The following is a 15,724-nucleotide window of genomic DNA, read 5'->3' as shown; positions in this document are numbered from 1 at the left end:
CGTATTGATGGAATTCTCCGTCTGGGGCAGTGATGCTCTGTATTCTTGGTGCTTGGGGGGGAGGGATGCAACAGTGGGAAGGCTTCTAGTGTCCTGACCCCACTGATGGACCTCCTGATGGTACTTGAGTTTTTTGGCCACTGTGTGACACAGCGTTGGACTGGAAGGGTCATTGGCCTGATCCAACATGACTTCTCTTTATGTTCTTATGTAGCCCATCATCAGAAATTTGTCCATATCCTGCTTCCAGAGCCGGCTTGTTCATTAGGCAGTATGAGATAGCTGCCTGGAGCATGGCTCTGGGGGGAGAGCACCTGTTTTGGCACTTCCAGCCACCCTCACTTCCTTAGTGAGGAAAATAGCAAGCTTGGTAGCTGCCACAGGGCTTCCAGCTTCAGCAGGCATGCATGCTTCTCGCTTGCTGTCGCTCCATCCCTCACATCTGTTCTTCCAAGTACAGACGCGAGGGGTGGAGCAACGACGTGCATGCAAACTGAGTCCAGAAGCCCTGCTGCAGCTGCCACTAAGCTTGCTCTCACTGAGGAAGCAAGGGGCAGTGGAGGACACTTGGCTCCACAATGCTGGTGCTGCCAGCTTCTGATGTGTTCCTTGATTTCCAGTGGAATACAGTTCCCAGCATGTATCTTTGAGTCAGAGATTCACATGAAAAAAAATTGGCTATGGTGATTTGGGGAATATTGATGCTGTGTATTCCTTTGGGCACTGTTTTATATTGGGCTGCACCACAAGCAAGGCTGACCCCTGCTAAGGTTTTCAATGGCTGCTTTGGATGCAGTGCCTGATGTTTTAATTACTCTGAGGCAATATCTGGCCATGGTGTTTCCTATAAGCAAAGCTGTATTTACACATAAGTTTTACACATCTTTGGTAATGCTGTAGGCCTCTTAAACGTTATATAAGCTAGGGCCTCAACATGTCTTATTCTAGCCAGAACTGTGCATTCTTCATTCGTGGGCTGATAAGCTGAAGAGGGTCTCTATCTTTTTCGAGGATGAAAAAGTGCTATGCACAAAGCCACAGATATTGCCAAATGGAACAAAAGTTCAAGACCCTTTTTGGCAGACATTAACATCATGCTTTTTTCCTGCTTTCCTTCAGAAATGTTTTCATGTGATCCCATTTATCTGACTTCATACTGTATATGGCTTTAAATACACTGTTCCTCATAATAAGGACCCATGTCAGCCAACCACTGAGGTTTTCTGATAATGGCAGTTACTGGAAGTCCTAACAGTACTGCCCACCACAGAGGATCACCAGTCACGAATCATCTCCAGACCCTGAGATTTTAAAAGACGATGTGCCTGGATTTTCTTTCATTGTTCAGGTTCTCAAAGTTTATTTCATGAGGGCTGGCCAACATCTTTTGACCATCCCTGGCCCAAAGGACATCCGGCTTGCCTTGACCAGGGCCAGGGCCTTTTCGGCCCTGGTCCTGGCCTGGTGGAATCAGCTTCCTACAGAGATTCGGATCCTTCTGGATTTGTTACCATTCCGGAGGGCCTGTAAAACGGAGCTGTTCCGCCAGGTCCATGGTTGAGTCAAGTGGATGTCCTCACCCTACTACACCATCCAACTGGCCTCCCAGCAATGACTGCCACTTCATTTGGGGCCAATACTGTTGACATCTTGGGGCAACTTAGACTGCCCACAATAATTACGCCTAGGGTTGCCAAGTCCAATTCAAGAAATATCTGGAGACTTTGGGGGTGGAGCCAGGAGACTTTGGGGGTGGAGCCAGGAGACACTGGGGGCAGAGCCAGGAGCAAGGGTGTGACAAGCATTATTGAACCCCAAGGGAGTTCTGGCCATCACATTTAAAGGGACAGCACACCTTTTAGAATGCCTTCCTTCCATAGAAAATAATGAAGGATAGGGGCACCATCTTTTGGGGCTCATAGAATTGGACCTCCGGTCCAATCTTTTTGAAACTTGGGAGGTATTTTGGGGAGAGGCACTAGATGCTATACTGAAAATGTGGTGCCTCTTCCTCAAAAAACAGAGCCCCTGACACCCGCGGATCAATTCCCCATCATTCCCTATGGGAATCGTTCCTGGAGGTGCATAATGGCTATGGGGGTGGAGCTTCCCCCGCTGGCCAGCTGGCTGGGGGAGGGGGGAAGCCTGTAAAACCAGGGGATCCCCCGCTGGGACCTGGGGATTGGGAAGCCTAATTACGCCTCAAGTGCTTATACCATCCATGCCGTCTTAATATAATAATAATAATAATAAAATTTTATTTATACCCCGCCCTCCCCACCAAGGCAGGCTCAGGGCGGCTTACAAGTATGGCAAAGCCATTGAACAATAAAACAGTTATACAATTCAATAAAATTACAATTTACCGTTAAATTTTTACATAATCTAAAACAATCTAAAAAACAGTCTAGAATAATCTCTACTCGCTGTTATCTCAGTTATTAGTATTTGTGATGCCGTGATGTTTATTTCAAACTCCATCTTGAAAGGCTAGCCGGAAGAGAGCGGTTTTGCACGCCCTACGGAATTGACTAAGGTCCCGTAGGGCCCGCACCTCTTCCGGCAGCTGGTTCCACCATTGGGGTGCTTTTATAGAGAAGGCCTGTTCTCTAGTTATTTTTAGTTTGGCCTCCTTTGGCCCAGGTACTTCCAGAAGATTTTGTGAGCTAGATCGTAGTGCTCTCTGGGGAGCATATGGAGAGAGGCGGTCCCTAAGGTAGACAGGTCCTCGGCCATATAGGGCTTTAAAGGTAATAACCAGCACCTTGTAACAAACTCGGTAAACAATTGGCAGCCGGTGCACCTCCCGCAGCCTAGCCTGCACATGCTCCCACCGGGGTAGGCCCAATAGCAGTCTGGCTGCTGCATTCTGCACTAGCTGCAGTTTCTGAGTTCGACACAGGGGCAGCCCCATGTAGAGGGCATTACAGTAGTCTAGCCTCGAGGTGACCGTTGCATGGATCACTGTTGCCAGGTCACTGCCTCGCCCACCTAAGATGAAAAAAGGCAGATTTGGCAGTGGCTGCCACCTGGGCCTCCATTGTCAAGGAAGACTCCAGTAGCACTCCCAAGCTCCTGACCCTGCGCACTGGTACCAGTGATGCACTGTCAAAAGGAGGAAGGGAGATCCCTCCATCCGGAGCACCACGTCCCAGGCACAGGACCTCCGTCTTCGCTGGATTCAATTTCAGCCCACTCGACCTGATCCAATCTGCCACGGCTTGCAGCACCCGGTCCAGATTTATAGGAACATCGACAGCCCGGCCGCCCATCAATAGATAGAGCTGGGTGTCATCAGGGTACTGGTGGCATCCCAGCCCATACTTCCGGGCAATCTGGGCAAGGGGGCGCATGTAGATGTTAAATAACATCGGGGAGAGAACTGCTCCCTGAGGCACTCCACAATTAAGTAGGTGCCTCCGGGACAGCTCCCCCCCAATTGCCACCCTTTGTCCCCGACCCTCCAGGAAAGAGGAAAGCCACTGCAAGGCTAACCCCTGAATCCCTGTGTCGGCGAGGCGGCGGGTCAGCAGCCGGTGGTCGACCATATCGAACGCAGCCGAAAGGTCTAACAACAGCAATACCGCCACACTGCCTCGGTCCAGATGTCGCCGGAGATCATCCATGAGGGCGACCAGAACCGTTTCCGTCCATGGCCCGGGCGGAAGCCGGACTGGAATGGATCAAGAGTGGAAGCGTCATCCAGGAAGCTCTGTAGTTGCAGCGCCACAGCCCTCTCTATAACTTTGCCCAAAAAGTCTTAAATGATTGACTTAATGTATTGGTTTAATTGTTTTAACTATTTTGATGTTTTAGCTTGTCGGAATCTGCCCTGAGCTCTTCACGGGAAAGGGTGGGCTATAAATGTACTAAAGAAATAAATACATGGCCACAAAGCTCTAGAATTCTTTTAGACTCATTTCCTTTTTGATCACAATCATTTTTTTTGCAGCAGCAGCAGTTTCACAGTGGGCGAGGCTCTGCAAGTGGACGAGGCTCTGCGGGGGAAGCAGCTCAACCAACAGCAGTGGCAGAGAAGAGCCCGGAAAGGTAGGGGTAGGTTGATGCAAGAAAATTATTTGTTCACTCACTGAGTCCTCAGAATCCAGGTGACATTGTTCCCAAATGTCACATTTCAGTATTTTCTGCAGTGTCCTTTCATTGTTTTCTCAAGAGCTGACTGCTGGTGACTTGTTTAATTTTCATGCAACTGCAGCATTCTCTTTTCTGGTGTGAACTGGTATAGTGCTACGACCACACCTGGTACCGAGGAGGGGCTGGTGATGACCTGGCTTTCCTTCATTTCTGTTCCTTCTACTTACCCACCATTTCTTTAAATGGCCTCTCTCTCTCTCAGTACTGCAAAACAGACACAGAAAAAATGGAGCTTTTCTTAAAATAAAAAAGCGAAAATATTAATTTTCACCAGCAATGGTATACATATTACTGTTCTGGTGCAACCCCCCCCCCCCTGCCCTTTGGAAGTCCTCCCCTGCTTTCCTTCTCCCAACAGCTGCAAATGCAATGATAAAAGCTGGAGAAGAGAAGAGATGGGTCAAGTTTCCTCAGCTACTACCTTTTCTTTGGGGAGTGAGAGAGGAGGAGTGGAGCCTTCCAAAGGGCTTTATGAAGGTCAGCTGACATTTCATTGCAACTACTTTCCTGGGCTTTGCTTCTTGCGTGTTTCGGAGATCTCACTAGGCTCAGGGGCTTGTTGCCAGTACTAGTTTGTCTTCCTGGATTGTCTTTTCCCACCTCGCATCCATTCCTATGCACCTTCCAGCTCTTTAAATGAATCTCTCGGCTTGGCTTCGCGAACGAAGATTTAAGAAGGGTGCAATAGTCCACGTCTGCTGCAGGCTCGCTGGTGGCTGACAAGACCAATGCGGGACAGGCAGGTCCGGCCACAGTGGCTGCAGGGAAAAGTCTGATTTAGGGTTGGTGCTGTAGCAGTGCGATTCTTCCTCAATCTCCTTTTGTCCTCAAGACCAGCTATGCGTGCGTTCTCAAAGGAAGAGACAGCCTGGTGGATGGTGTGTCTCCATGCTTTGCGATCTGAGGCTAGGTCAGACCACTGGTGATGGTTGATGCGACAGGTGCCAAGGGATTTCTTCAAGGAGTCCTTGTACCTCTTCTTTGGTGCCCCTCTATTTTGATGGCCGGTGGAGAGTTCGCCATACAGGGCAATCTTGGGAAGGCGGTGGTTTTCCATCCTAGAAATATGCCCTGCCCAGTGCAGCTGCGTCTTCAGCAGCAGTGCCTCGATACTGGTAACCTCCGCCCGCTTGAGGACTTCAGTGTTGGTCACAAAGTCACTCCAGTGGATGTTGAGGATGGTGCGAAGGCAGCGCTGATGAAAGCGCTCAAGGAGTCGCAGGTGATGACGGTATAAAACCCACGATTCGGAGCCGTAGATGAGGGTTGTCATCACAACCGCTTTGTAAACATTGATCTTTGTGCCTTTTTTCAGATGCTTGTTGCTCCACACTCTTTTGTGCAGTCGGCCAAATGCACGGTTTGCCTTTGCCAGCCTGTTGTCAATCTCCTTGTCGATCTTGGCATCTGAGGAGATGATGCACCCCAGGTAGCTGAACTGCTGGACTGTCTTCAGAACTGATTCACCCACAGTGATGCAGGGAGGGTGATAATCTTCCTGGGGTGCAGGCTGGTGGAGAACTTCTGTCTTCTTCAGACTAACTTCTAGGCCGAATAGCTTGGCAGCCTCTGCAAAGCAGGACGTCATATGCTGCAGAGCTGATACCGAGTGGGAGACGAGTGCAGCATCATCAGCAAACAGTAGCTCTCGGATGAGTTTTTCCATCGTCTTGGAGTGGGCCTTTAGTCGCCTCAGGTTGAACAGGCTGCCATCGGTGCGATAGTGGATGTAGACACCATCGTCATCATCTAGATCTACTGCAGCTCTTTGAAGCATCATGCTAAAGAAGATCGTAAAGAGAGTTGGCGCGAGAACGCAGCCTTGCTTTACACCTGTGCCTATTGGGAAGGGCTCCGAAAGGTCGTTGCAGTGTCTGACTTGGCCTCGCTGGTCTTCATGTAGCTGGATGATCATGCTGAGGAACCTTGGGGGACATCCTAAACGTTCCAAGATTTGCCACAGGCCTTTCCTGCTAACGGTATCGAAGGCTTTGGTAAGGTCGACAAAAGTCACATACAGAGCCTTGTTCTGTTCCCTGCATTTCTCTTGGAGCTGCCTGGGAACAAATACCATGTCGGTGGTGCTCCTGTTAGCTCTGAAGCCGCACTGGCTCTCTGGGAGGAGTTCTTCTGCAATGGTGGGCACCAGTCTGTTCAGGAGTATTCTGGCAAGGATTTTGCCTGCGATGGAGAGCAGGGTTATCCCCCGGTAGTTGGAGCAGTCTGACTTTTCCCCTTTGTTCTTGTATAGGGTGATGATGATTGCATCGCGAAAATCCTGTGGTAATTTGCCTTGTTCCCAGCAGGTGACAAGTACTTTGTGAAGTGAGCTATGTAGTACTGTGCCCCCATGCTTCCAGATCTCTGGTGGAATTCCATCAACTCCTGCTGCCTTGCCACTTTTCAGTTGCTTGATGGCTTTAACAGTCTCTTCTAGGGTGGGGATCTCATCCAACTCTGTTTTCACTGGTTGAAGTGGGGTGAGGTGCATTGCTGAATCTTGAACTACGCGGTTGGCACTGAAGAGAACCTGAAAATACTCTGACCACCGGTTCAGTATGGATGCCTTGTCTGTGAGGAGCACTTGGCCGTCTGCACTACGCAAGGGGCTCTGAGCCTGATATGATGGACCATATACTGCCTTCAGGGCTTCGTAGAACCCTCTTAAATCACCAGTGTCTGCACACAGCTGGGTTCTCTCTGCAAGCTTGGTCCACCAATCGTTCTGAATGTCTCGAAGCTTGCGCTGGAGGTTGCTACATGCAGTGCGAAAGGTTGCTTTTTTCCCAGGACTGGAGGGCTGAGCAAGATGTGCTTGGTAGGCAGATCTCTTTTTCGCCAGTAAATCTTGGATCTCTTGATTGTTCTCATCAAACCAGTCCTTGTTCTTCCTTGTGGAGAACCCGAGGACTTCTTCAGAGATCTGCAGGACGGTAGTTTTTAGGTGTTCCCAGAGTGCTTCTGGAGAAGGGTCTGTGGGGCAACTGGGGTCCTCAATTCTTGACTGGAGTTTTGCCTGGAAGGCAGTTTTAACTTCGGCTGACTGGAGACTGCCAACCTGAAACTTCCTCCGAGGGATACCTCCTCTCCTGGGTGTGGGTTTAAAGTGAAGACGGAGATTGCAGCGTACAAGACGATGATCCGTATGACATTCTGCACTGGGCATTACTCGGGTGTGTAAGACATCTCGAAGGTCTCTCTGGCGCACCAGAATGTAGTCGATAAGGTGCCAGTGCTTGGACCGTGGGTGCATCCAGGTTGTCTTCAGACTGTTCTTCTGCTGGAAGATAGTGTTGGTGATGGTGAGCTGGTGCTCCATGCAGAATTCTAGCAGGAGGCGCCCGTTGTCATTGCAGTTGCCAATGCCGTGTTTGCCAAGTACTCCTTTCCAGGCTTCCGAGTCTTTACCTACTCTGGCATTGAAGTCGCCAAGGATGATCACCTTGTCCTCTGTAGGGGTCTTCCGTACGAGGTTGTGTAGATCAGCATAGAACTTGTTCTTTTCTGCAGGATCTGCTTGAAGGGTTGGGGCATACACACTGAAGAGTGTTGCATGCTGCTTGTTTTGAAGTGGGAGGCGCATGGACATGATGCGATCTGAGTGACCTGTTGGCAGGTTTTCGAGTTTGGAGGCAATGGAGTTCCTGACCATGAAGCCAACGCCAGAAAGGCGGCTCTCAGCCTTTGACTTACCCGACCAGTAGAGGGTATAGCCAGCACCGTGTTCTTGAAGACTACCTTCCTCAGGGAAACGGACCTCACTGAGAGCTGCTATGTCGATATTCAACCTGAGAAGTTCGTGGGCAACTAGAGCAGAGCGTCGTTCAGGGCGACCACTGTCTACTGTGTCAAGCATGGTTCTGATGTTCCAACACGCAAGCTTTAGTCTTTGCACACTTTGTGAGGCAGGTGCATGCCTTTTCTTTGTTGTTATTTTTTGACCGCAAGTAAGGATGCCCGTTGACCGCAGCTAGCCAACTGGGGTAGAGGAGACGAACTTTGTTTAGGCCACCTTTTCTAGGCCCCTCTCCGTGTGGAGCAAGCAGTGCTGTCCCTAGATAAGGCTGCTTGGTCGTTCAGGGTGCTGCCGAAAAATGCTTTCGTCTCCGGGTTAGCATCAGGCGACCAATACCCTGAACCGCCTATATGCAGGATCGGGACTGTGGCTTCCAGTGGCACCTTCCACCTGCCGTTTCGCCCCTTGCCCATCGCTGCAGGACTTGATGCGTTGTGGGTTGTGTATGTGGATATGCCCTTCAGGCCTGCGCAGAGGAATTTTTTAGGTGAAGCGCAGTGTGCGCGGTACTGGCTCCACCCTTTCACCTGGGGGTCATCTGCCATGGCCCAGTAAGCCGGGACGCCGGCAGCGAGTCCTCCAGGTGGTAGGTGTTACATTAACGAGCTCTATCTGCCCGGGTTTGATGTTAGAGTTTTCCTTCTCTTAGGCTGGCGAGGTTGGTGGGCCCAGCCTGCCCATCCGGTTATACCGCCGGACAATTCGGTCGCACCATGACGTAGCAAACTCTGTGAAAAACGGGGGGGACCAGCGAGAAGGTGTTGCTACGGATGCAGTAATGCAGGAGAGGCCATTGCAGTGACCATCTGCCAGGCATAGCCAGACAGTGACCACGCGGCGTTCACTACACCGGGAGAGGAGAGGCTATGTATTGCGCATACACTTTCCCTGGGGGGGTAGGATACCCAGAGGGAGCCCACCCACCCCCGCCCCCCCTCTTTAAATTAATCACCTTGATTAATCAATTAATCAGGTCTCTTTAAATTAATCACCTGTTTTGTAAATGTGAGTGGATTAGGGAATGTGCAACTGACACAAAAAAAATTCTAGCATTATTGTCATGCTAACAAAAATATAGTTTCAGAGGGTGTTTTGGTTCAGTCTAGGATTGTCTCATGCAGAGGTTTTTCTATGCTTTGTGTGCTGTCCTGCAGCATTTTTTCTCTGAGGCACCTCAAATCTTTACTTTCTATTTGTCGTCTTTCTGTTTTCTCCCCATCATTTCTCCATTTCTAAACCTCTTTTGGTCTGACTTGAGAAAGTTCAGAGAAACAACAAAGAAATCATGGAAAGGTAACAAAAAAGATTTCCAGTTTTCCTCTGAACTCCACCCATACATACAGAATCAACATGCTTGGTCCCATGGCTAGCTGCCTTTGCTTCCTCCCGCAGACAACTGCACTGCCTCCAAGAAGAGTCTTCTGATAGTTACTTTATCCTGCACACAGGATCTTCTAGCTCCTCACACCAGAGTCTTCGTCGACCAAACAACACTGAGTTTGGCATGGACAGAAACCACTGCATAGAAGGGTAAGAGTTTTTCTGGGGAAAGCAAAAAGACTCCTATTCATCCTAAAACACTTTTATAAGAGATGAACCTGAGAGGCAAATTTCTCTCCTGTTGCTTCTTGGTTTTGCACTTTATGTAGTACATTGGCATTTCCTGCAGCAAACGTTCAGTGTGAGTAACAGTCACATGTTTCTCATTTGACATATTACTCATTGGCCTGCAAATATAAAGGTTTTTAAAATGTCCTTTGTCATTTACACACTACTTGCTTGCTGCAGGGCATTATGCCTTTGTACCCACAGAAAGAAATGGTTGCTGCATGAAGCCATGGAGCAGGGCAGTCTCTGCCTCTGTCATCTCTAACCCATCTCCAAACTTGGGGAATGGGTTGGATTCTACCAGCTTTCCACTAGTAGAAGCAGATTATCCCCCCCATCTTCTCCTTCTTCCAGTAGCCCTTTCATCCTCTAAAATATCAGGGATTGGAGACAAAAATCACAGAGGCAGAAATGTCACTTGGCTGGAGACTATGGCTCATTATGCATTATCTTATTGCATTATCTTACTGAAGATTTTCTGAGCAAGTAAGCCGTTAAGCTTGATTTCAGATTCTGTGCCCACTTTATGCACCATTCTTTTTCCTCCAATGTATTTATTCTGCAGCTACAGTTTTTAAAAGCACTTTTCTAAATCAGAGTGGGAAAGTCACTTGTGACATGTTGGAGGTGGCATCCAAAGTTTTAAAAAAACTTTATGCAATTGCCCTATGGCAGCTGTGCAGTAGTGTCCAGCAAGCATCTTCCATTTAAATCCTCATGGTTCAGGTTTTGAATGTGCATTTTAGAGTTAGTTCACTGAATGAAAGGGAATAGAAAGGAAGTCAGGCAAAGGGAGGAAACTGATGTTGAAGCTGACAAGTCTTTTTTTTTCCAGACTGAAAAGCAGCTGCAAGCCTTGTTTTCCATACTGCTAAGTACTAGGGGGTTCTCTACTGTGTTATCAGACACTGTGAAAAATGGGAAATAATCAAACAATATCAGAGAGCCTGTTTGGTGTAGTGGTTAAGTTTGATTCCCCACTCCTCCACTTGCAGCTGCTGGAATGGCCTTGGGTCAGCCATAGCTCTCGCAGAGCTGTCCTTGAAACACTTGTGACATGTTGGAGGGGGCATCCAAAGTCATGGCTCTCAGCCCCACCTACCTCACAGGGTGTCTGTTGTGAGGGAGGAAGGTATAGGAGATTGTAAGCCACTCTGAGACTCTGCGATTCAGAGTGGAGGGGGGAATGACAGCCCAGGGGGCAGATAGGAGCCCTCCAGGGGCCTAATTCAGCCCTAAAACTGCATGTTTGACACCCCTGCTGTAGCAGAAGTTCTGGAGAGGTTTTTTTTTTACTCTTATGCCACTAAATTGGAAAAAAAATGTATTTTGTCAATGCCCTAGCACAGCTGCCGATTTCCTGCCCTTCCTTTGCAAATTTGCATGGTTTTCTCTTTGTGACTCTCTAATTTGATCCTGCACAATAGTTTTGATCTTGGCAGTTTTTTAAAACCTCTCCTGTGCTGGTTGCACTGTTTCCTCAAAATGGATCAGTCTCAAGCAATTCTTAAGTTTGATGCTTTGCAGAAGGTCCATGTGGCTCAACCACCATTATAATGTTAGGTTTCTAGAGACTGTCAAAATTGTTCCTCCCCACACACTTTGTTCACTAAAGCATTACAGGGTAAAATATTTTCAAAGCTTTAGGCTTCTCATCTCAGTCTCTTCGCTCTCTCTTTACATCTCATGTTAATTTTATTCCACGTTAAGGAGGACCCCCCCTTATTTTGTTTGCATGTAGCACTGAAGCCATTTTTTTTTTTTGCTCTGGGGATGCTGCTGTTTGCCTCTTTCTGTTTCCCCTTTCTAGTTAATACCAGCAGGGAACTAAACCTTGTACAGCTCCTTTTAAAATCCCCTCTGATCATTTTAGTTTCATATACTAGACTCATGCTGCTAGTCTCATATCACTAGATTCATGCCACTTCTAAAAAAAATAAATTTAAAGCAATGCAGGAAAAAGTAATCAATGTAGTTTGTACACCAACGAAGGGGAAGGATGGTGGAAAGTGCACAGTGAGAGGAATGACTTCAATGTGGGTGGGGGAATGACCTTCAAGGGGCAGAGCCAGTTTGGTGTAGTGGTTAAGTGTGCGGACTCTTATCTGGGAGAACCAGGTTTGATTCCCCACTCCTCCACTTGCACCTGCTAGCATGGCCTTGGGTCAGCCATAGCTCTGGCAGAGGTTGTCCTTGAAAGGGCAGCTGCTGTGAGAGCCCTCTCCAGCCCCACCCACCTCACAGGGTGTCTGTTGTGGGGGAGGAAGGTAAAGGAGATTGTGAGCCGCTCTGAGGCTCTTCGGAGTGGAGACCGGGATATAAATCCAATATCTTCTTCTTCAAAAGGGAATCTGTATGCTTTTGAATTACTTTCAGCTTAGAAGTGAAACAAGGCGAAATCAGCACAAAAGCACTCTCAGAAAACTCAGGGAAATGGTGACCAGAAAGTGAACTGAGTTCTAAAGGGAGGAAAATCAACGCAGAATGACAAAGAAAACCTGATGGACATGCACGGTGAAAACAAGGGGAAACACTCGTACATAATAGGCCATTGGCCTCTTTGAATCTTCATCAAAGGTTCTCTTTGATTCCGCTAAAGTGCCATCTGACATCATCAGATTTCACATCACAAGTCTTTTTCCAGGCTTCATTTAGCAATGAGGAATTCCTGTTGTTTTTCTTCCAAGGAAGGAAACAGAATTTCAGAAAAGAAGTGCCAGTGGCAAGATTAATGGAGAAGAGTCCAATGATGGATCAAACTGTGAGGACCTTGATGAAGAAAATGAGGAATTGGAGCAGAATGCTGTAACGTGAGTGATTATGAACATCTCCTTGTGCCACAATATGAAGCCAGGAAAAGTACTATGACAGAAAAAAATGTAGCATACCTACATTCCCAGTATTTAAAAATAAGTTAACTAACAGTGTCATCCAAAATAAAGTTACACCATTCTAAGTCTGACTTCAGTGCATTAAAAAAGGTTCAGCTTTTCATGTGATGGCACTGTAACATCGCTAACTTCTGGCAGTGGCAGAAGATTATTAGTTTGGGAAGAGTAGATTTCTTTTTAGCATGATTGTAGATTTATGACTGAAAAGATGGCTTTTCCTGACTTTCTGTAATCCACATTACTATGCAGACAAAGAACTGGGGATGAAATAAAGACCAGCACCCTGAGAACTTCAGCCTTCGTTCTTTTAAAATATAAAATCAAGTTCCTGATATGCCCTAACCTGGATCTTCTCAGATCTTGGAAACTAAGCAGGGTTGGCCCTGTAATTCCAATTACCCCCCAACACAGACTCATTTCGCCTTTCAGCTTGACATAAGGTTGTCAGCAGAGGGTTTGACATAAAACAGACACAAAACCTGGTAGCATGGGACTTCAAAACCAAGACTCCTGAATGCTGTGATTTAAGCAGCAGCCAAAGAAAACACGGTTTAAAAATGCTTAAGAAAGTTTATTAAGGTGGTGCATAGTTATATATTATTATATTATATTATATTATATTATATTATATTATATTATATTTTCATGAGAAATCTATTTCCAGCTTTAATTCCCACTGTCCATCCATTGTATCCATCATCCCCTTACAAAATGTCAGGCAGACAGCAGAAAGTATCTCTTTTTTATAAGTATTTAAATTTCTCATTTGCATAAAGATAGGCATTTGGCAACCCAAGGGTGTAGGTGGGTGGCATAAATAATAATGATGAACGCACTCTTTGGATAGTTACACAAGTTTGCCCATTCATATATAAATGGAGTGGCAGGTGGAGAGGAGCTATTTTTGAAGGAAACTGGAATGTCCACAGAGAGCTAAACTTTGTTCCTACTTACACCTTTCTCACTGCATTCTGGTATGTGAATTATTTTTCTCCCAGCCAGGCTCCACTACTCATATCATATGTGAACCAAGCTAGGAGGAAAATGCTATAACATATGAGGCTTAGTGAACAGAACCATTTTCATTTTTGGTTTTGAAAAGTTGATATTTGAATTAATATTCCTTTAAATTGTTTAAAATAATATGCAAATAATTTTTGCAGGTTGTAGACTTCAGGAAATTCTTTTGTGCAATATACTCATTTTATAAGGTCTGCAAGCACTGAAAAAATGTTTATAAACAGTGGGATTATTTTTTGAATACAATCTGGTTTAGGTCCCAGGCCTGATCACATTTTGAGGTTGGCTGGGCACCAGACTGATAGCTAGCAGATGGCAATAGATGACTGTTATCTAATTTATTTTGGCAGGTCCAAAGGATCTAAAATGGAACTTTGCAGAGCCTGGTTCTCTATGCCCACATACTATTGGGTTTTGCTGTGGCTGTTCTTTCTGGGAATTGTTTGCCTGGTTCTGATCCGAATAATGGAGATACAGAAGCAATATCCATTTCCATCATCGTAGAGGCAGAAGAAACAGGATAAACTGTGCTGATAATTTGAAAAGAGTCACAGATAGTTTAAATATAAGAATTAAAAACAGGAAAAAAGAAGGCATTGTTGTATGACCAGCCCTTTCCTTGGATGTGATGGTAACAGATTGACTGGTAACAGATCAAACACCCAAGGACATTATTGGAATGCATGATGGCTTTAGCTGTTAGTACTTCATTCTTGTTAGAGCAGAAGTCCAGTGAATCCCTATAGTAAGCCTAAAATAACATTTAAAATTCTGCATAGAGATGAAATCAAGATATTTCTCCAGCATTCCATAGTCCTTGCAAAATGGCAAGTATCTGGGTATGTGTAGTAGTGGAGGGCTTGTCTACACTGCAGCTTTATTGGAGTTCATGGGTTGTGAGTTTGTGTCTCCTCTTAACTGCTATTCAGTCAAGAGTGTATTTTATATTTATACAGTAATTTACACTATAGCACTGATGTTTTTCAGGTCCTTTGTCAAAAATGATTACTGAAAATGTAGCTTTGTTTTGCATTTTTGGGGCAAGGGTTTGTTTATTTGCTGTCTCCATTGGTGGAACATTTAAATAGTTTTTTAATCTTGCTGAACTTTTTGCGCAGTTATACATTACTGCCATCCTGTTGCAATAGAATGAACTGTACAAACTCACATTAAATACTGGACTATATGCATCTTTTTTCTCTGCCAGCACAGCAGTTCCTGGACAAATGTAAAGATGGGAAACCACTGAACAATTCTGAATAACTGTTACTGACAATTCAGTAACCACTGATAATTCTGAATAAGCATGCATAGGGTCAGTTTATAAAAAGGAAGGTGGAGAGAGGACCAACAAGGAAAAATTCTTTCAGGACCCAACAAAGAAAAATCCATTCACCACCAGGCTGTAAAGGCAAACATATGAAGTTGCATTACACAGAGTCAGACCAAATCAGTATTGTCAACTCAGACTGCAGCAGCTCTCCTGGGGCTCAGACAAAAAGAAGCCCTTTTAGTTACCTGAGATCCTTTACATGGAGAAGTTAGTGCTTGAACTGGCACTCTGTGCAAGCAAAGCATGTGCTCCACCATATTCTCTTCCTTCAGATTATGAAAATGTAAAACTGGATGGTGAAGTATTAACATAAGAACATCTCTGTTGGATCAGACCAGTGGTCCATCTAGTCCAGTTTCCTGTTTCACACAGCAATCAACTTGAAGGGCCAACAAATAGGGCATAGATGCCTTCCACTGGATGTTGCCTTTCTTCCTAGCACCAGCATTCAGAAGTTTTCTGTGGAAATTCCCTTTAGTCACTATGGTTAGTAGCCGTAAATAGGCCTCTCCTCCATTAATCTGCCTAATCTCCTTTTAAAGCCATCCATGCTAGTGGTCATCAGTACATCTACTGGCAGTGAATTCTGCAATTTACTCAACAAGTGAGTAAAGAAGTATTTCCTTTTGTTTATCCTGTAAACTTCAGTTGGTGTCCCCAAGTTCTAATATTATGAGAGAGGTAGAAAAAGCTCCCTCTATAAATTTTCTCTGCTCCATGCATAATTTTATAAACCTAATGTCCACCCTGTTGTTGTTTTTTTCTAAACTGGAAAGCACCAGACTATGTTTAATTTATTAAATGCTTATCTTTTGTGAAGAATAAACCTCCCAATGTCTGAAAGTCAAAATGGAGCAGAATTTATTAATTAGATTCAAAATAAAGTTGGGCAGTAATATGCAGTCCTATGAGATTGTTCCA

At 45.9% G+C, this 15,724-nt stretch overlaps 1 protein-coding gene across 1 annotated transcript in view; it reads left to right on the top strand.

The window, feature by feature from the left end:
- LOC132567324 (inositol 1,4,5-triphosphate receptor associated 2-like) overlaps window positions 1-14,077 on the top strand; it is a 41,107-nt gene extending 27,030 nt beyond the window's left edge. Inside the window, exons 11-14 of the mRNA XM_060233006.1 lie at window positions 3,953-4,050; window positions 9,344-9,481; window positions 12,247-12,369; window positions 13,821-14,077. Of these exons, the coding sequence (XP_060088989.1) occupies window positions 3,953-4,050; window positions 9,344-9,481; window positions 12,247-12,369; window positions 13,821-13,974 (513 nt within the window). The 3' untranslated portion in view covers window positions 13,975-14,077. The remainder of the gene's footprint in view (window positions 1-3,952; window positions 4,051-9,343; window positions 9,482-12,246; window positions 12,370-13,820) is intronic.
- Window positions 14,078-15,724: the final 1,647 nt, after the last annotated feature.

The sequence above is a fragment of the Heteronotia binoei genome, chromosome 2 (assembly GCF_032191835.1).
Source record: "Heteronotia binoei isolate CCM8104 ecotype False Entrance Well chromosome 2, APGP_CSIRO_Hbin_v1, whole genome shotgun sequence".
Taxonomy (NCBI): Eukaryota; Metazoa; Chordata; class Lepidosauria; order Squamata; family Gekkonidae; genus Heteronotia; species Heteronotia binoei.
This window is presented reverse-complemented; position numbering and strand designations above follow the sequence as displayed.